This window comes from Amphiura filiformis, chromosome 12 (genome assembly GCF_039555335.1).
Source record: "Amphiura filiformis chromosome 12, Afil_fr2py, whole genome shotgun sequence".
NCBI classification, from domain to species: Eukaryota; Metazoa; Echinodermata; class Ophiuroidea; order Amphilepidida; family Amphiuridae; genus Amphiura; species Amphiura filiformis.
In genome coordinates this window covers 62,293,274-62,314,920 of record NC_092639.1, presented here as the reverse complement: position 1 = coordinate 62,314,920, position 21,647 = coordinate 62,293,274, and the positions used below count along the sequence as shown (strand labels likewise).

Sequence of the window (21,647 nt, the reverse complement as noted above, 5' to 3'; positions counted from 1 at the left end):
ATTAGTAGTAATATCATATCATTATAGTTTGCTTTGTTAAAATTTGGCTTTAACTCATTGTCATCCTGCAGAGTATGTCAACATGGCATGTAAAATTCCAAAATAAACCAACATGATCGCTTTTTCCCTATGGGGGTATTTCCTCTATTTCTCCATCAATCATTGGTTCTTCGTTTGTAAAAACAAGGTCAAGCAACGATGGTCTTTGCCCCTCTCTATATCTGGTTGGTTTGGTAACATGCTGAATCCAATAAAGATCTTGAGTAACATCGTAGAATACACTTGCTGGATGTGTGTCACTCGCTTCCACAAAGCCTTCTGTCCACTTGATTTCTTTGAAATTAAAATTGCCGAAAACCAGGATGTGGCTTCTTCTCATATTGTCAATACTCTTCAGTTGATCAAGTAATTTCTCATTATTTGTGTCTGTACTGTTTGGGCTGCGATAAAAGTCCAACAAGTAGAACTTCACTGTTACTTAACTTCACATCACACCATAGTGATGATTCAAAGTTGTTGCTGACTACCTCATGACATTCGGAGACTTGTAGATTGTCACGGAAATACATTAGTAGGCCTCCTCCTTTTGCTGTTGTAGGCTTGTCCTCTCTGAAAAGATTGTACCCACTTAAATTTACTTCTCCATCTAGTACAGAGTCGCCACACCATGATTCTGCAATGCCGATGACATCAGGATCAAGTTTGTCTATGTGCACTAGTAGTTCACTCTGCTTATTCATAATACAGCTGGCGTTTGTGTAAAAGCATTTCAGAGAACTAGGATTGCTACTACCTGTATTTCTGCAAGTCGAACCATCATTTCTTAAGGTAGGACCATCTTTCTGGGTAGCGCTAAACTTCTCATCTGGTTCTGGTTCTTTATTGTCTATTTCAATATCACTTTTATTTAGTTTCATAATCTTTGAAGTATCACTTACTTCATGTACAGTACTTCCTGTACCTGTGCTGTTGTGCTTGGGTGCAGGTTTTATACAAAGTTTTCTCTTTCTCCTTTGAAAGATTTGGCTTGACTTTTGCCTGCCTTGTCATCATATCATTGTCACTAGTACCTGGAACTTCCAGGGGTTGGTCAGTCTGCACATCGCCCCTTACCGTAAAGTTCTGGTATAAACTCACTTCTCCGCTGGTCCCTTCTGCTCTTCTGTCATCTGACACTGGCTGGAACTCAGGTGGGTAAAAACTTGCTCTCCTTGCAGCAATATCTTCTGACATAGGCAGGTTTATATACCTCATAGATTCCTGTCATCTGATTGGTTAAAAGTGCAGTCATTGAATTAACTATGCCCGCAAAATGAACTATGGACCGGTCCATGGAAATGAACTATGGACCGGTCACGTGCGTCCAGATCAAACTGGGCAATCGCAACATCCACGTATCCATGCGCCTCGGGTCATAGCATGGTTTTGAGATCACCTTGGGCCTATAATCTTAACCATGCCCCTCATAGCAGTCAATATTTGTATACTATGATACTTGTGGTGCATGGTGCCGGTGCTAGTAAAAAGTCAGTATCTTTGTAATTACCATTCTTTGAGCCTGGCTCCTTTTTTGTTGCCACGAAAGGAGCTACTTGTGGACGGTACTATTTTTCCTCCATGTATTACAACATCCTCACCATTTCGCCGTCTTTCCTTAAGATCGTCTCTCAACTTTCTGTTCTCTTCACGTTCCTTTGGTGTCATATCAGGTGTGACGTAAATATTAATTGAGTGACAACTAATCGATCAAAACCCATCATAAACATCCAGGCATCCATTGCCATGACGGCGTAAGAGGATTAGGTATATATAATAACAAAGAACTAGTAAATAATAATAAAGGACGTTCCCTTGGGTTTGAACGGTTTGTCTTAGTTAGGTATGCCCACATTGCTTATTATAGAGGGCCTCCTTCAACCCCAACTTGTTGACATGGTTGTATTCACTTCAGCATTGTCATGCTATGTCAAGCTGTGTTCAATCAATTGAAATTTCTAGTATAGTTACATACATACATACATACATATACAATTTATACCGCGCATATTATCTAATTAAAGGTCAAAGCGCCTTTACACACTACAGCCAAGGCTGGAATAGAAATAAACAAAAAATACATAAGGAAATAATTACAACTTACATTTACATAAAAAGATGTGTTTTTAAAAGTTTTTTTTTATAATAAGGGAAACAGCTTCTCTGATGGAGAGAGGAAGCATGTTCCATAGCCGGGGTCCAATGACGGAAAAGGCCCTGTCACCTGTTGAACGATGGGTTTTGGGAATATGGAGCCTAGTATGATCAACGGATGAACGGAGGTAATGATGTGAAATGCTTTGACTGTTGTATAAAGTAATATCGGAGGAGAGGTACAAAATGTATGTTGGTAGTGAGCCATTCAAAGATTGATACATATACACAAGCAACTTAAAATTAACACGTTGGCGGACAGGTAGCCAATGAAGCCTCGCCAGGTAGGGAGATATGTGCTCACGTCTCTTAACACCGCAAATCAGGCGCACAGCTTTGTTTTGAATATGCTGAAGTTTGTCAAATTGCGCATTGGTGATGCCTGCAAGCAATGAATTTCCGTAGTCAAGGCGATAGAACAAGAGCCCTGATAATATGATGGCAAGTGTCCTCATCTAAATATTTCCTGATTCGGCCAATGTTTCTTAGCTGGTAGTTAAGAGTGCGGCACAATCCCCCCACCTGGCTGGTCATTGACCCATCTGAATCCATGATAACACCCAGATTGCGGACGGAATTTGTAGGTTTAATCTCAGCAGTACCAACGTTAAGGGTGAGATCAGGATGAGATCTTAAATTGTGAGGTGATCCAATGATCAGAAACTCAGTTTTCTCCATGTTTAATTTCAATTTGTTTGATGTCATCCAATTTTGAATATCTGTTATACACCTCTCAATACAAGTGAGTGAACTAAGACATTCTGCTTGGTTCCTGGGATCATACGATATATAGATTTGAGTGTCATCGGCATAGATATGGTACAATAAATTGTGACTGCGTAATATATTACCAAGGGGAAGAATGTATGTTGTAAATATCAGAGGCCCCATTATGGAACCCTGAGGCACTCCGCAGTCTAAAGGGATGTCACTAGAGCATTGGCCATCGATAGAGACCCGACTGTATCTATTTAATATGTATGACCGGAACCAAGCAAGAGGTGGACCTGTAACTCCAAGAGCTGTTTCTAGTCTGTGAAAAAGAGTGTTGTGATCGATCGTATCAAATGCTGCTGTGAGATCCAGCATAACTAAGAGCACCATTTTGTTGTCATCAAGCTCACAGGACATCACCATGAACTTTCAGCAGTGCTGTCTCGGTGCTATGCCCTTTGCGATAGGCAGACTGCATAGATTCATTCAGTCCATGGCAACTCAAATAGTCTTTAAACTTGGATGCCACAACACTCTCGATCACTTTGGCAATAAACGGTATATTGGAAACAGGCCTATAGTTCTTAAATATGTTTTGGTCCAGAGTAGGCTTCTTTAATATAGGAGTAACCATTGCACTTTTAAATAAATCAGGGAAATTACCAGATTCAAGAGACATATTTACAATGCGGGTTATTGTAGGCACAACAACAGGCAGATCTATGAGTTGTTGTGTCTAAAAAGCTACTATCTAACTCAGTGGGAGCACCAACTTCCTCCAACTCATCCTGGATTTTGTCAATTTTTCCTTGAAGAAAAATGCAAACTTGTTACACAATGCTTCGGTAGAATCATGAACAGGGAGGGGTTTGGTTGATCCATTGAGAAGATTGCTAATGGTACGAAAAAGATCTTTGGCATTCGCGTCCACCACCTTGGTCTTGAAGAAAGATGTTTTTGCTTGAGCAATCATGGTGTTAACAATATGCAGCTGGTTACGGTAGTTAGCACGATCTTCCTCGTGCATTGATTTTCTCCATTTCCTTTCAAGCTGTCTTCGCAGACACCTTTCACTAAAAATGTCTTCATTAAACCAAGGTGGTGTACAATGAGTGGATCTACTTTTAGTTTTAAATGGAGCATGTTGATCAAGAGTCAGTGCACATGATTTAGAGAAATAACAAACCAAGTCATTAACATGATCAACAGAATCAGGAATATCATTTAGAGCTTTGTCAAGATCTTGTCTAAAAGCCTGATCATCAAGTGTGCGGAAATCTCTTGAGTACTGGTCACCTTTTGGGAGATGGTTTTTATATCTCAGGGTACATTTAACAAAATGATGTTTAGATAGAAGAGATTCTTTAACACTATAGTTTACAACAATATTATCATCAGCCCTTGATATTAGGAGATCAAGAGTATTACCTGACTCATGGGTAGGACAAGATATATGTTGCTGAAACCCAGCAGTAGACAGAGAATTTTGGAAATTTGAACTTCAGACTTAGTAGGAATATTAACATGAATGTTAAAATCACCCAAAATCAACAACTTGTTTGGCATAGTGGTGACATCATTAATAAAGTTGTCAAATTCATTGATGAAATCAGATGTACGATATTTGTTTACAACTGAAGGAGGTGGTCTATAAATACATATAAACCGAAGTCCAGACTGTAAGTCTGTTACACAACAATGTTCAAATAATTTAGTATCCCAATCAGTTACTGTAATTTAGTAAGATTGAGAGTCGATTTATACAAAATGCCTATTCCTCCACCCCTTGTCTTACTTCCTCTTGAAAAGTTCAGAAATGAGTATCCCATTGGTTTAAGTTCTTGAATTATAGCGTATTCTTCACTGAAAAGCCAGGTTTCTACCAGAAAGAGAATGTCAACATCCCCTTCCAGGACATAGTCACAAATATAGTTAGTCTTGTTTCCTACGGAGGTTGCATTCCATACTCGAACATCAAGAAAGCTACCAGATGGTTGCACATCCCGTAGATTTGATTTGTCAACAGATCTAGGTTTGGAAGTTTTTTCTCGTCTAGCAGACAACAAAACTGGAATTTGTTGCTCATGTTCTATATTTGGAGCATTATCCAAGGATTCATCATTGTTCAGGGGCACCATGAATGGTCTGGATACTGGGCTTGTATGTTTGCGCACCCCTCCCCGAACACCCCTATGAGTAGAAGAGGGTCGGCTGTTTAATACCTAAATTAACAATATGGGACCAGGCATTTGGAGCCAATGCGGTAGTTTTGTAAGAGTTTCCAATTTCAAAAAGTTGATCACGTGTGTAAGTATGATTTATGTGGTCTTTAGGTGAGACTATTTGATGATCATGGTTAACTGGCCCTGGGTTTGTGTCTGCATCACCAGCTCTCAGTATTTGGTCATGAAACGTAGCAGATGAGTTTGAGTAGTAGCTGATTCTAGTTTTGAGATAGGCACATTGTTTTACCAACGTATGACAGGCACTTTAATGCAGTAGGCCTTGTCTATGGTACAACATGCAGGCAAGTTATCATGCTGGTTGATCACATATAGGCCCAAAAGGATTATAACAAGTAATGCTTGCTTGAGAACCATTATGTAGTAGATAAAGGGTGAGAAACAGACCATTACCATAGATAATCGGTGTCTTGTTGAGGTATGGTGAGCATGTGAGTCGCTCGGAAGGCGAGACCCGAAGGGGTCGAGAGCCTTCAACATGCAACCATACCTCAACAAGACAACCGATTATCTATGGTAATGGTCTGTTTTGAACAGTTTATCTTACATATCTGATGAGCCAAAATAAACGAATTTGTTGTTATGGTTTATTCATTTTCCAAAAGACAAACTGGAAAAGCTGATATGATTATCTTGTGTAAGTTTAGGGTTTTCCAAAAATAAAAACACACCGAGACAGTGTAATATTCTTCCCGTGTGTCCTGCGATTGAGTCTATGAGTCTTATCTAGTGTCAATTGCAAGTGATTTAATCAAATCAATACAGCATTGATTTTAACAGGAGATTCTATTCAATTCACTTGTGGTCCTGTCCCACTCGATAGCCTTATTAATTCTTTATACATATTCGTAATATCAATAATGAATATGTAAATAGTTCAAAGGTCAAATTACCAAAGTGGGTGTGTTGTACCTAGACATGACGGTAACTCATTTAACACCATAGAATTTATATTTGTCTTTAATATACTTATAGAACAAATGTCCTGAACCAAATCAACGCATATTTCTGGGTACCCTCCTCGACCTATTTTGGTTGGGGTTAGGCCGCAGATTGTTGTAGTTTTTCTACATCTAGTCTTGTGGCCTGTAATGTACTGCATTTTAGGTGCAATGATATCCTTGGTTGAACTTAATTTGTAAGACCTCATGGCTCTTGTTTTGTTACCTACTTTGTCGGAATATCGTTAGTTGGGAGAGGGGGACAAAGGTAGATTGACATCCTCGTCCTAATTATACAGGCTTTAAGAGACATAATACAAACTAATTTGCATTATTCAATAAAGGTGTTCTTGGTGTCATTCAATACACACAAGTATTGTTTATCATCTTCATTTAAATCTAATATGCATAAACTTGCATAATAATTTATGCTGATCGTGTAAAATATATTAAACTTGATGCATTTTAAGTTTGTTGAAATGTCCAGAAAGTCAAATAATGTGGCCAGTGTTTCTAAATATGAACATGTACTTCTCCTGTTCAAAATTTATTGACCTGACCAAGATTATCTTGACCTGTCCAGATTATCTTGACCTGTCCAGATTATCTTGACCTGTCCACATTACTTGATATAATCGACAGTTGACCAGACTTTGAACAAAAGAAATACAATAGATAATGGAACAAAAGAAGAGGGCTAGACGTATATGAGGAGTTCAGTGATTAGGCTGCAATACAGTAAAAGTCTGAAATCCACTCAAGAAGATCAGATCAATATGAAATCTATTATAAAGTGAGTTTGCTGAAAGATCACTTTACAAGTAGCTACAAGTGATTTAAACTGATCAATGTAATTGCTCTCCTTGACCACTCATGCAGGGTCCTAGGATACTAGTCAAGTCAATGAACAAATAGTTGTTTAGTCTGCAGAATTTGGCTACATAAAGAGTCATTTCCAGGTATCAGTTAAACTCTACGACGGCTTAGTTTTCAGCAAGGTTCTTCAGCGGTCTACCAATCTGGCAGTATACAATGTATAGCGCAAACACAGAAGTGGGGTTCTGATATTGGTTTTTTGAATCACATCATCACAGCTCATTCGCCTATCAAGCATGACCTAGTTCCTGTTACAAGATAATCAGGAAGAGCAGTTGGACACCACTGCATGAAGAACCTTGCCGAATACTATATATAATGTGTTAAAATTATAGGCCCGTGGTGATCTCAAAACCATGCTATGACCCGAGGCGCAGTTTTGAGATCACCTTGTCCTTGGGCCTATAATCTTAACATGCCCACCCCATATAGCAGTCAATATTTATATACTAGGTCCCGCCTGTGTCACACAATGCTACATGTACACAGCTTGTTCAGGGAATGAGGTGGATGTGATGATGATGTGATTCACTTAAGACACTCAGAGCCCCACTTCAAATGCTGTAAACAGTGCCTGGTGTCACACAATGCTAGTCCTGCAAATTGGGCATGGGCAGTGCTGAGGGTCTTTGCTAAATACTGTAGTATCAATCATATATTTACCTCTAACTCATTACCCTACATGTGTACATGTATATACCTGCTTAGGGTACACAAGAAGCCATCTATAATAACTCGCCATTATATTGTGATTTGTTTAGAAAATAGAAATACTTGGTGGAATGGTGGTTCTGCAAAGTCCAATGTGCGTTTGTTTTCTTTTACGTTGAATCCTGGAGACTATTTTCGGTTTACATTCCAATTTCTATTATTTTTTCCGCGACTACTGTGTGATTAAAGTGTATTTTGTATGTAATACATATGTAGGAATAAGCAGAAACCATTCCTAAAATGTCAGCTTCTTAAGTTTCACATTGTGTGCAAGGTGATGAAAAATTTATGTAATGCTTGGAAGAAACAACAAAGCAATAATCACTATGATATAATCACTGCATGAGACACATCTAGTTATTTACTTTTTTCACACTTGTTGCTGATCTTGGCTTTTATACAGGTACAACATACACGGAAGTAAGGTTATGATTGACTAAGTTGATTCACGTCACTTTATTTTTGGAACAACCTGTGTATCAAATTAAAATTAAAATTTTTGTCTAGTCTGGTAACCATCTGGTATTTAATGAAATCAAATTGCCTACGATGGTGACCTAACGCTGACAAGGGCAACTCTCATTGGTCAACGAAGCTGTCACACAGCCATGGAAACACCCTGGAAAACACTGACCCAATATAGGCATGGGGTCAAATGTGTTTTCTTACTGTTTCACGTCAGAAAACTTATTATTTTCGGAACAACCTGTGTATAATTTGGTCAAAGATACACAAATTTTCTGTTAACACTTGAAGTCTGCGAAGCAAATGAAGTCTTTGAAACAACAATGAACATACTGAATATGCATTGTAATTGTTACTTGATATGTGCAGAATGTCATAAATTTGAACAAAACTTGTAAATGTACCGGCAGAAATGTTTTTTGCCAACAGAAGTTGTGAATTGTTGGACCCAATTTTTATCTGATGGTTTGAAAAAGTGCAGAGCAAAAAAAAAAAAAAAAATAGTGGTAAATTAGTTACAAATTAGTAACATTTGGAGTGCTGAATTTTGCACCATTGACATTTCCCACAACATTGCATTGTCGTGGCACAGCGCACCATGAGATTGTGATTTTCAGAACTTTGCAAGTTTTTAAGGGTTTGAATTATTAATAGGGTTTGAATTATTTAGCATATTTTTAGTTTTAGGTCAGGGTTTAGTTAACATAGATTAGGGGTTAAGGAAGTGACGGTTAGAATAGTTAGATTAGAACTACGTTTTCGTAAGGCATGTAACTTGGGTAGCGACATAGCGTACTTACTAAATAAAAAAAGCCCCTAAAACAGGATTGCAAAAAAAAAATTGCATAGGATATAGCCTGGTTTCTAAAAAAAAGAGCATAGCACAGCTTTTTAGCCAAACGGTCCTGAGACAAACTTTTTTTTCCTACAAAATTTCCGGTATTTCCCACCTAGTATTTTGTGTGAAATTGCCAACCCTGTTCCAAACAAGAGCAATCAAGCAACAAATTATAGGCAATTCAACGGAATATGTTTAAACAAATTTAAAGCATGAAATAATGAATGATTTATATATATCTATTTATTTGCTTCCCATTACAGCCAACACACTGTGTACCAGTGGATTTTAGTGTACAAAATCTGGTAACACAAGATGTGACCTCAATGGGCTTCAAGGTCAACTGGGTTGCACCAAGCTCAAGTACAACTGCGGAATGTTACCTGTTGGAATTATGGAGTGGTACTACCCTGGTGGAAACCAAGGTATGTGAGCATTTTAGTGAATGGTTTCACATGTTTTTGCACAATGAATTTGACTATATAGTCATAGTCTTAACTATTTGGTGTATTTGCAACTATCCACTATGACCTAATGATAGTTAGCTCGTACTTAACCTGCCCGTACCCCAACATTTAGTTGGGGTCGGGCAGTTTATTTAGTTGGGGTACGGGCCTAGTGATATTTGCACTCCTCTCGGATTTGAAGTCACCTATTGTTTTGAAGTGGTAAGGGTGTCTTTTACCAGATTTGATATGTTGCCAAAATTAAAAAGTGGCTCTAAGGGTGTAAGGGTCAATTAAAGGTCAACACAAAGGGTCAAATTTCAAACTTGGCTCAAATTTTGTTTAAGACTATACTAAGTTCATATTGTTCCTCTTGTGCCTCTGATGATATACATGTACCGTTCTTGAGTTATAAGCAAAAAGGTAAAAGCTGCGGCAGTTTTGGCCATGCAGTGATCAAAAATGAAAACGCTCCAATACAGAGAACATTCTTAATTATAAGAAATTATAGCAAATAATTAAACCCAGGTAGCAAGCAAAATATCAAAACTGCAGAGCCAAAATAGAGCATCTCTACAGAAAGAGCTAGCTTGGTTTAATTATTTGCTATAATTTGATTAATATTGTTATCCTTGCTTCCTATTTGTATCTAGATTCAATCATTTGCTGTACCATATTCATTCCATTAACCACCCAGGATTTTATGTGTAGATGGTTCCATGTTCATGTGTAGCTGGATCCTGTACCTGATGGAGGATCATGTGTAGTAAAGTTGGTGGGTGGGCGCTTATAGGGACATGGGCGGTTAATGGAATGAATACGGTATAGGCTATATTTTTGTTGTTTGTCCCTTAAGAAGGGCAGTTTATCTGCTCAAAGCTATTTGTATTTTTGTTTACTTTTTATCTCTGCGGTTTTGGATTTTTAGTAGTGCAGTGTCTGTGTACACCACCATGGTTTACATACTGCATTAGTTTTTATCTTGTCTTTTTCTTGCTCCCCATGTTAAGTTGGTATACCTGGCTCGAATCTTTATATTTTTATATATTCTAGGTATCCTCTTGTATCACCTTTGATCCTTGATGTGTTTTGTACACCATTAATCACATTGTAATTAACACTCTACCAATTCCCTCTGTGGAAGACTTTTCTTAAATCTTCCACAGCAGTATTGATTTCAAATGGGATAGCCAATGGGCTATTCCATTTAAAATCCACACTACCCCTGTGGAAGATTTTGGAAATGTGTTCCATGGGGGGAGGATGTTTTTCAAATGTAATTGGTCAGCGTTAATCATTTTGAAATCCATACTCCCCCTGTATTATGGCTTTACCTTTATCTTCCACAACTGGAGTAAGAATTTCAAATGGAAGATACCCAATTGTGTATTCTATTCAAAACTCTTACTCCCTCTGTGGAAGACTTTAGCTAAATCTTCCACAGGGGGAGTGTGGATTTCAAATGGGATAGCCAATAAAGTGTCTTGGTGTTTTTCTTCTCTATCAGATTGTGGGTGACCAGGTTACAACACCACCCACAGAATACACTTTTGAAGGACTACCTGACAACATGTCATTCTTTGTAGTGGTATACAGCGTGTCTAAGTCTGGAACTAATAATGAGTTTGAATTATACTCCCTTCCAAAATTGACACCTGCTGTCACTACATCAGGTAAGTTATTACACTACCCCTATATTTTTTGGATTAAAAATATTATCCTGTTTTGCCAAATAAAACATAGCTTAATCCTAATCCTTTAGGTAGTCCTAACTGGCAATAGAAGTCAAGTCAGGTTTTAATGTTTGGTCAATTTTTGGAAATAAGGGCCAAAAACATGTGTTTTTAGTGTGTTTTTTGTATGCTGTTATAATCAAGCCCAAAGACTTGTACCAAGACTAATTTCAGTTTATGCAGTCTATTTTTTTTGCAGGCTCTTTTTTCAAGAAATTAGTAAAATAGTGAATTTTTTCTTTTATTGCCAGTTAGGACTAACCAGAGAAGATGAGAAAAGAGGAGATGGCTCGCGGATTTTAAGCCGATTACCGCAATTATTGCCATTCACGCAACTATTGTACAATCCATGTCACACCCCACTTGAGCTTCCCTTTTTGCAGACCTGGGTTGCCGCATCCATGGTCGATTGATTCCGCTGATCGCTTACTGGAGAAATTATTTCAAAAGCGGAAGTACTATGTTTGACCCCGCTGGAAACACAGTACCAGAGCCTTCTTTTGATACAGCTATACCAGGGTGACCTTTGACCGTTTGTTTTAGATATTGAACTTGCCGTGAAAATATACAATTTGCTGAATATTTTGACCAAAATTGCACCAAAATTGGGCATATTTCGGTCAGTTATGAAAGATTGAAGTAGAGGATATTATAGAGATAATAATTGGGTAAAATTTCGAGGTCAAAATGTGTTTTTTGAGAAAATTTGATCTTATATTTCCTGTAACCTCCTGAAAATGAAAGTTGTATGTAGTTGATCAGAAAAGGACCTAGTTTATTTCTGAGATGTTTCAAAAATTCCGATATTTCCATGCTATCTTGTGTAGTAAGCTTACCAAGTTGCTCACACGGTTGATAATAGCAGCAATAAATGGCGAAAATCTGCATCTGAAACCCGGAAGTTAACCAAAAGTCAGTGTCAAAAGTTCATAGTTCGTTAAGCTTACCTAATGATTTTAACGGGAATTGTCTTGCTAAAAATGACCTCTAATAAATGCCCCCCCCCCTTGGGAAAATGTAACGCCCCCGGGGGAAATATGTAAACATTATGTAGCCAGAGGTATCCAGTGGTATAAAAATCTCAACTTTTTTTGAGAAAAGTGGGGGGGGGGGGTATGAGACTGTGGATCACAAAATGCCCTTTTAAGGGTCTATCGGTGTAGGATTTAAAAAAATAAAAAAAAGGGGTTTGCAAAGTGTGGGCTCATAAGAAAATGGGGGTCATTCAATGTGGGACTGCTAAAAATTGGGTGTTATTGACATGTCAAAAATGTGCAAATTTTTGTGACAGTTTACAATTTTGAAGCTAAAATTCCCCTCAAGATGTTAGCACACAAAAACACCAGGCGAAAATCATATTTTTTGTCTTAATTTTCTTAAATTTCTATACATAAAAAAAGGGGATCATTGGGTGTAAGCTGATAAAAAATGTGGTGTAGAGTTTGCCTCATAAATGGGTGTCTATTGATAGGCAGTTGATGCATACCAATATATGGGAGTGTATTTATTTGAATAAGATAAATGAACATTTGGCACCATCAGTTCATAAATATGTAAGAGGTGGAATAATGACCAGGGTTGTAGCTAGCCAAATTTTAGTGCCGGCTAAAATTAAGAAAAAAATGAATTCCATTGAGTGCTGGTCGGTCAGGCTGAGTACTGGTTACTGCCGACCAGCGCCGACCACTGTCACTACAACCCGTCCCTGATAATGACAGCATGGTTTATATCCAGGAAACGGGTTACAATATTTTTCCCTTGGTACTGGCTATGTGCCTGTCACCCCTTACCCTCTGGGTACGGGATAATAGGCCTGTAGCCAGTACCTTGGGGAAAAATAGTTTGTCCTATTTCCCTTCTAACCATGTAGTATTTGTATAATACACCATTTATATGCTTGTATATCATTTTGTTTTTCTAGACTCAACACTGACGCTTACTGCCAGAGACACTACATCCGTAACGCTGAGCTTTGAACCTCCGGCAACAAACCCACCAGACCGGTACGAGGTGATATACAGAGATGTTACAGAAGGCCCTGGCACTACAATTGATGATGAAAGTCTTAATAGAGCTGACATCACTACGCTAACATTAAGCAATTTAGACAGTAGCGGTGGACGGCTGATAAAAGTCACGGTGAGAAGAACGGATGAAGATGGGGACTTAATTACAGAAGCATGGTTCAGAACAGGTATGTTTGAACATCAAATGGTAATTAAATTGAAATTGGAATTGATATAAAAAAATCTAATCAACATTTTTGTTGGAGGCATGGTGACTATGTTATCGCACCATACTTAGGTCGGCTGATCTACTTCTTCTTCCTTATTAGTGCCTCCCTCATATGTATGAGTATTATCGCACTGCGTACAGACAAGCTGTACTTATTGTTTACTCTGGAACCTAGAGTAGATGAGTGTATTTTTGAAGTACAGTACCGGGATGATCCCCTGCTCTTTTCGAATAGCCTGTGACATTCTTTAACGTGCATCTAAATGATAATGTCAGAAATAAATGTACACGGGACCAACGGCTTAAAGGGCCCTCCGAAGCACTAAGCAAGTAGAGTGAAGTGCCTTGCTGAAGGACACAAAAAGCCACCCGAGCTCAGGCGGACCTGGGATTCGAACCCTTGACCCTTGTATTTACAGTCCAACGCCTTAACCGCTATGCCACGCTCCCCTCCTCTTCTGACGGCAATTGGTCATTGACATTGACATTTTCATCTCAAGACAAGATGGTGTTTTTTGTTTTTGTTTTTTTTACTTTCCATTTTTCACAGTCTTGTTATATGCTACTGGATTATAAAACTCTGTTTCAAGCACAACTATATCATAATGCAATAATTAAATAAAAATGAGAAATCATTCATGGGAGGAAAAAATTGCTATTGGTCCGACCGTCGTAAGATATTTTTCACCCCCCTGGCCTTATAGTATTAAATTTAAGGCGATATTATAATATTGTATTCCTGCTCTGTATATCATGTGTGCTCCATGATAGTTTCTCACACATTTATAATATATTAACAGACATACAACAAGCATTATTTATTGACGAGTGCTTATATAAATAAAGATAGCCTGGAAATGTGCAAAGTGCTTACATGTATAATGATGAAACTTGTTGTAAATCAAATTGAAAATAAGTAAAAATGGTTAGATTTTCACAAGAATTTGATTTTATTACCAATTTATCAAATTGTGATAAACTTCCAGTTTGGAAAACAACTAAATCTGAGATCAAATGTACCATACTCTGAAAGAGGACACCCGTATTTACCGGAAGTCAGTTGTGGAGCTACTTGTGACACAGGGGGAACTCAAACTTACAGTGAATGCAATATGAATTTAACTTGGAAATCTGTTATGTACAGTGAGCATGCTTAAATTTGCTATTAATACTGCCATCAACAACCTAAATCCACCTTCACTAATCTGTACAAATCTGATATCAAATAATTTGGATTTTTTGAAATTTGTGATATAATTCAAATTTTATGGCAAATTATTAAAAATTTATATTTTTGATATTTTTGATATTTAACAGTCCTTGAAGTGAACTTTGTAAATCTAACACTAGTGGAAATTTAAAATGAGAATTGTTTCAAACCGATGAGAATTGGACAAAACTAATGAAAATTATGAAACTTTCTCTAAATGAAAGAGAAATACTAATTAAACCCTGATATTGTTTTAACATTTCCGGAGGGGAAAAAAGTTCATTCTGTTGGAACTCACCGACCGAACATTGCGAAGTTATATTCCTTTTTAGGTTGGTTTAAGACTGAAGTCTTATTACAAAATTGAATAAGACTTGTCTTAACCCAGGCCTTGCTGTTTGATCACTCTCGCTCGCCACCGATCGCCCAAACTCAATTTCTAGTTAGCGATTTTCCAGTCGCCATAGACACTAAATATCACTTACTGCAAATCACTCAAAATTGAATCCAATTTAGGTTCAAGTTTCACCACTTTCAATGTATTCCGATTTATCGTAATTAATTGGCTTTAATCCATGAAAATGAAAGAGAGGGTGTCAAAAGTACATAAGTGTTTCATACTGGTACAAATGACTTTTCAGACCTAGAGTGATTCAACCACTAGAGAGTGATAACCACTCACCTTTAAAATCTGGGTGGCAAGGCCTGACAACTCGCGTCCGGCGCGTCTGCGTGGATTACTTGGCTCGGGCAGCTAAAGCTGTCCTCGCAAAGTAAACCACGCAGACGACGCGGCCGCATCGTTGTTAAACGGTGATAAAAAAACGGTGAAACGTGATTGAATCCCTAATTAACGTGTCACAATCTATCACATTGTGAGAACATTTAACACATAAATATAATGTGACACATTGTTGATACATTAATTAATATTTCTCTTTTATTTGGATGCAATGAACAATCAACTTCAACTTGGTATGGGGATTGGAAATGGTGGCCTGATATGCTGTATAGTTTTGTGTTATGTTATTTGCATATTTATGAATATTAATGAGCTTATTTGCATATTTTGCATACATTTGCTTAATCCACTCTGCAGCTTAATCGCAATGACCGATCAACTTCATTATTATGTCTCCAGAATCTTGCATCCTTTGTACATAACCTGGCTGTCCGATAAATTTGTGTATCGGTCTCCTGGAGCTGCAGGGGTTTTTCATATCTGTAACCTCTTCACAGAGTGCATAGTTCATATACTTTATTTATGTGCGCAAGTCGCCATGTATAACCAAAGATCACATTTTTGACGAACAATCACATATTTGACCAAAAATCACATTTTGACCAAAAATCAAATTTTTGACAAAAAATCACATTTTTGACCCAAATCGCAGTTTTGACCCTAAATCACACATTTGACAAAACACTTTTTTGAAAAGAAATCACATTTTAAAGCAAAATCATTGTTTGGTCAAAACATGATTTTAAAGCAAAATCATGTTTTGACCAAAAGTCATGTTTTTTACTAAAAATCATGTTTTTGACCAAAAAAAGATTCTGAAGACATAATAATGATAAAATTGGACGGATACTTTCGCATGATACCTGAATTTATCGATCTCACTAGAGACAAAGTCTAGTGTGATATTTGAAAACTCTAGCTTGACTGATAAATTCAGGTATCACGCTCAATCCGTCCAATTTTATATCAAACTTGGGATGGGGATTGGTATGGGTATAGTTTTGTATCTTGTTATTTGCATATTTTGAATATTTAATGAGCTTATTTGCATATTTTATACATCTTTGTGTGGGGGCCACTTTGATTTTAGTTGTCCAATAAGAACAAGCCACAGAAAAAAAAACCCTATTTCTTGTGAGCATTTACTTCTCTATGTACATTGTAGCGCAGTTGCATAAACATGTTGAGCTTGACACTAGGAATCTTGAGTACCGGTTCGATTCCCACTGGGACTGATTTTGTCACTCTCTCAATTTATCTACGTCACTTCACCCGTGACCCAACCTCTTCTTTCTGTTTATTTTTTTTTCATCTTAAACAGATTGAAACACAACATTTTTGTATTTTCTTGTTTTCCAGTGTTTTTAAAACACTGGAAAAAAAATATATCGAGGAGAGTTTAAAACTCTCCCTCGAATGTAATTTGTTTTGAAGATTTTGTAAGAACATTGATACTAAGCAATTGTGCATTTAAAGTAGGATCAAGTAGATATTAATATTGTTTTTCTTTTGGTATATTATTCACAGCTCTTGCACAACCTAACATAGGTGACCTTCTCATTGAAGACGAAACTTTGTCATCTGTGAAGTTGAACATTCCCACGTTTCCCACAACAGTTGATATGTTAGCATTTGAAATAGAATGCGCGGAGGGTGGAATTTGTGATATTGGAGATGGATTGAGTGTCCCTACGACGAATAATGTAGCAACATTAGTGGAAGGTTTAACGCCTGATGTTACCTACCGTATCCGTGTTAAAGCCAGCAGTGGGAACAATTATCCTGATTTAAATTATCCTAATAATCTTCCATCGTATGTTGAATCAGCGAGCGGCTATTCTAACTTCGTATTGGGTGAGTTGTTGTTATGTTGAATCAGGCCATTTTCTAAAAAGTGAGCCTCCATTTTTTAATTTTCTGGAAAACAAATAACAAATAACAGTTACATTTGGTGATATAAAAATTGTGTTCAGTGAAATCTTTTCATGCATAAATTAGCATATGATTTATACCTAAATTGCCCTACTCAATTAGTTAGCATATGATTTATACATGTACCTAAGATGTCACAAGCGTTAAATGTAGCAGTCAAGTTAGCTCAATCGATAAGGCATTCGACTATGGTGCGAGAGTTTGCAGGTTCGAGCCCTGGTGGTACCTAGTATGCTCTCATGGAAAAATTGAGTTAGCTTGAAATTCCCCTGGACAAGGAACTTACTGCTAATTTGTCTTGTTGTAACCCCTGGTTGCGAATGTTATTTGTGGAATGTCTAGGGTGTGCGCTCTTGAAGCTGCAAAGTCCCTGAATTGTTGTTAAGTGGTTTATGGAATGATGTAGGGCCGTAGTGGTCAGCGATAACCTGTAAAGTGTGCTGAGGCTTGTGGATCTACATCTAGGTGTTGTGCCTGTGCGTAGCGCACTATAAATCACTGCGGTCACTGCACTACAATGTATATACATTGTACTGAGCAAAAACACTACAAATGATAAATGTGTCATTAATACATAATTAATACAGAACATATTAGAAACACTTTGACCAAGTTTCAAGGCAAAAGTTGCCAAAATAAAAATACCCTGAACATTTATGTATGGGTTTTAGCAACATATTGACCACTATGGCCCCACATTCTATAAACCACTAAACAACAATTCAGGGACTTTGCTGCTTCAAAAGCGCACACCCTAGACATTTCACAATAGTTTCCCCTTTTTTGCAAATAGGTTCCCGGTTTTTGAAAATAGTTCCCCTTTTTTACTTTTTATAATAGTTGCCCCTTTTAACTTTCCTCTTTTGCATATAGTTTCTTTCCCCCTTTTTTAAATAGTTTCCCTTTTTTACTTTCCCCTTTTGCAAATAGTTTCCTTGTTTTTTACCTTTCCCTTTTTCAAATATCTGCATCTGTCATGAGCTATTCCATTTGAAAACCACACCCCTCTGGAAGATTCTGGAATTCCAACCAAACTCAACAGTTTAAAGTATTCCAGATCCAACCATTTTCACCCATAAAAAGTGCATTAAGGCGTGGAAGGTTATGGAATTATAAACAAAGTTGTTAATTTTTAGACCAAATTGTGTAATATTGAACTGGATTTTGCCTAAATTTTTGCTTTTGGTTACTATGTCAATTATACTTGCTTTGTACATGTATGTATTTTTATATTATCACTTTGTCATTTATAGTTTTTATACTTGTTTTGTATTTTCAATTACATTTTAATATCCTTAATGATGTAATGTAACATGTACATTTTTTGTAGCAACACGTTTCAGGGAAGACCAGCTTAAGGGCTGATCTGGGCTTTCCTATGTATAAATAAAATTGAAATGAAATGAAATGAAATTTGATAAATGTCTACAATTTTCAACTGGAATGTAACATAAATCTTTTAGCTGGATTTTGCATGTTATAATGCAAGTGGAATTGAGATGGCAGTGGCATATTTTACAGGTGGATTTTAAATGGAATATTCCAGTACCCTTTCAGTAGTCTGACCCTATGTCTGTCTTTTTGTGTGTCCTTTCAGCTGGGCAGACTTTGAATCCTGTGACAGGACTCGATGCTCAAACTTTTTCCCAGACTTCTATTACTGTTATATGGGATGAAGCAACGCCAGGCGTAGACAATTATGAGCTCGATATCAGTCCTGCACCAGCAGAGGTGCCTAAAGGGGGCAGGTAAGAATAAGTCTTTATGTGAGTGCAAGAATAGCTGCCTGATTTCAATTAAAATTTGTTGCACAGTTAAAAGTATCAAATCTGAGGGTAGCGGGACTTGAAATGCTTCCAAGAGTTACTTGATTCACATGATGAACAGTGTTAAAACCCAATGCCTTATGAATTGTCAACTTAAGAAATTATGGTAAAAATTGCTACTAGATCATATCGTCGAATTATAATCGTCGGATTATAGAAGCGTCGGATTATAGAGCAGTCATCAAATTCATTACCCCTGATTGGTGCTAATCAGGTACTTGTACTTCAGCTTTTTAAGGATCTGTCCACCAAATGTTTGTAGGCAATTAGACCCGTCTTCCATGAAATAAACGTGTGTGTCCCAACCAAAGAGATCGTACTCAATGAGTACTGTAGTGTGCAACGCTGTGGTAAATCCGCTATGTTTGTTTGTTGCTCACAGAGGCCAAATAGTGTACCTCCGTCATTTATTGGCAAGAGCCCAAGATCAAACAATGATTTGCGTTCTAAAGCCCGAGCATCACATAGGTTTGCACATATTTGGCACAATGTGTTAAACATACGGGGGACAAACAAACATGACAGAGACAGTAGTACTCTTTTCTTCTACCTCATTTCAATGATTTAAGACATTTGCAGGATTGGATGATGATAATTTTTCATAAAAAGAGCAAAACAATTTTTGTGAGGGGTGAACCCCGCGCCCCATGGACCCTGTTGCACGCCTCGCCTCGGCTCGCATGATTTTCACGAAGTGGATCATTACCTCACATCTCTGCTCATTTGTCCCAACATACTATGCATAATGCACTATGGATTTGTGAAGGTGGAAACTAATAATATTATTGAACCCAGGTGTGGTGATAAAATTTCCAAACAGTTTGCCAAAAAATTAATTTTCCCTTTTCAACATACCTAAACAACCCGCCTCTTTAAATTTGCACATGCCAAATTTTTTGAAGCCACTTTCAATCTCTAAATGGTCTAGATCAGCAACAAGGAATTTTGGTTATTTGAACATTTTCATAGTGCTTTTTTATGTCTTTTTTGTGCCATGGTGTGCCACAGATTGGTTGCCCCCCCATTCCTTTGGACATGCAAAAAATCCCAATTAATACTGTCCAGGTGCACATAATTATTGCACAGCTCCTCAAAGAATGGAAAAGGTAGAGAGTGGGCAAATTAAGGTAGAATAAGCCCAATCGCCATTCTAACTTCCGGTTTTTGAGAGCAGTTTTGGGACACTTTGACCTCTGACATATCGGGAAAATTTACGTAATTATTATTAATTTTCTTATTATTGTCACAATTTTGATCATTAAAAATACCAAATAATTAATTTATAAAACACTAATATTTTTTATATTTGTTTTAAATATTGTAAAACATTTTAGATTATATTTTGTACGTACAAAAACCCAATATTTCTGAATTTTCTAAAGAAAGGACAAAGTGTCCTAAAACTGCAAAAACTGTCCTACAATGCATTGCAAACTTCCATTGCCGATTGGGCTTATTGGAGTGAGATGGCGGACAGAAAGAAAAAAGGCTGTTTAATGTTAGGCAACAAAATATTCCCATTCTATAAACAGATAGATTTGCCAAGCAGGGTCAGTCAGGATTTTTTTGTTTTCTAGAAATGACTCTAAAAATCATCAAAAGCAAAATTTTCTGAATTAAAAAAAGAGATAGAATTGCGGGATCTGGGGTGAGACAAAAGGCAAAATCTGGGTTTGTTGGGTCCATAGCACAAGCTTTATTTTTATCTTTGCCATATTTAATTTAATGCAAATAGATACTACTAATGATTTATAGCAAATAAAAGTAGTAATGACTTATAACATTTCTTAACATTATTTTATTTTTAGGTTCAGCACAACGATGCCAACATACACCTTCTTTGGGTTGACCGCTGGCGTACAGTATACCATTGGTGTACGGGTCGTAGTTGAAGACCCCAATAACTCCGGAACATTTCTAGCACAGAGTTCAACTGCATCAGCCGCTTTTACTACACGTAAGTGTTGTATAATCATTGAAATGAATTTAATAAACAGTAAATAGAGAAAGAAGCTTTCTTTTCTTTAGCCCATCAAAATGCAGATGTTGGTATCAGATGAAAGCTCATATTTTTGATGAACCGTGAAATGGTATCAGCCTACATGAGTGTATGTTACTTACATACTTACAGACTGACTAACCTTTTGGTCTAAAATGGGCATATCTCAAAATGCCACTAAGGTATGACCATGTGAGTGGTGTCAAATGAAAGAGAAAAAAATAAAGAACATCATAAAAATATTTTCCCACCCGGGGGTGTCACTCATAATAAGCCCTGGTCAATATTCATATGGGTCCTTTTCATATCTCAAAATGCCAAGAAGGTATGAACCCCTGAGTGGTGTCAAATGAAAGAGAAGAAAGTAGAGAATATAACAAAAATACATTCCCCACCGGGGGTCACACTCCTCTTGAGACCGAGGTCAATATTCCTATTTTGGGTCCTTTTAATATCTTGAAATGCCAAGAAGGTGTGACCCTCTGAGTGGTGTCAAATGAAAGACAAAAAAGTAAAGAATATAATTAAAATAATTCCCCAATTGGA

General features: G+C 37.2%; 1 protein-coding gene across 1 annotated transcript in view; it reads left to right on the top strand.

Annotated features, from left to right (window-relative positions):
- Positions 1-21,647, top strand: part of LOC140166988 (uncharacterized) — a 113,980-nt gene that overhangs the window by 7,730 nt on the left and 84,603 nt on the right. Inside the window, exons 2-7 of the mRNA XM_072190470.1 lie at positions 9,242-9,403; positions 10,932-11,097; positions 13,079-13,351; positions 16,872-17,198; positions 18,874-19,024; positions 20,911-21,059. Coding sequence (XP_072046571.1) covers positions 9,242-9,403; positions 10,932-11,097; positions 13,079-13,351; positions 16,872-17,198; positions 18,874-19,024; positions 20,911-21,059 — 1,228 coding nt within the window. The remainder of the gene's footprint in view (positions 1-9,241; positions 9,404-10,931; positions 11,098-13,078; positions 13,352-16,871; positions 17,199-18,873; positions 19,025-20,910; positions 21,060-21,647) is intronic.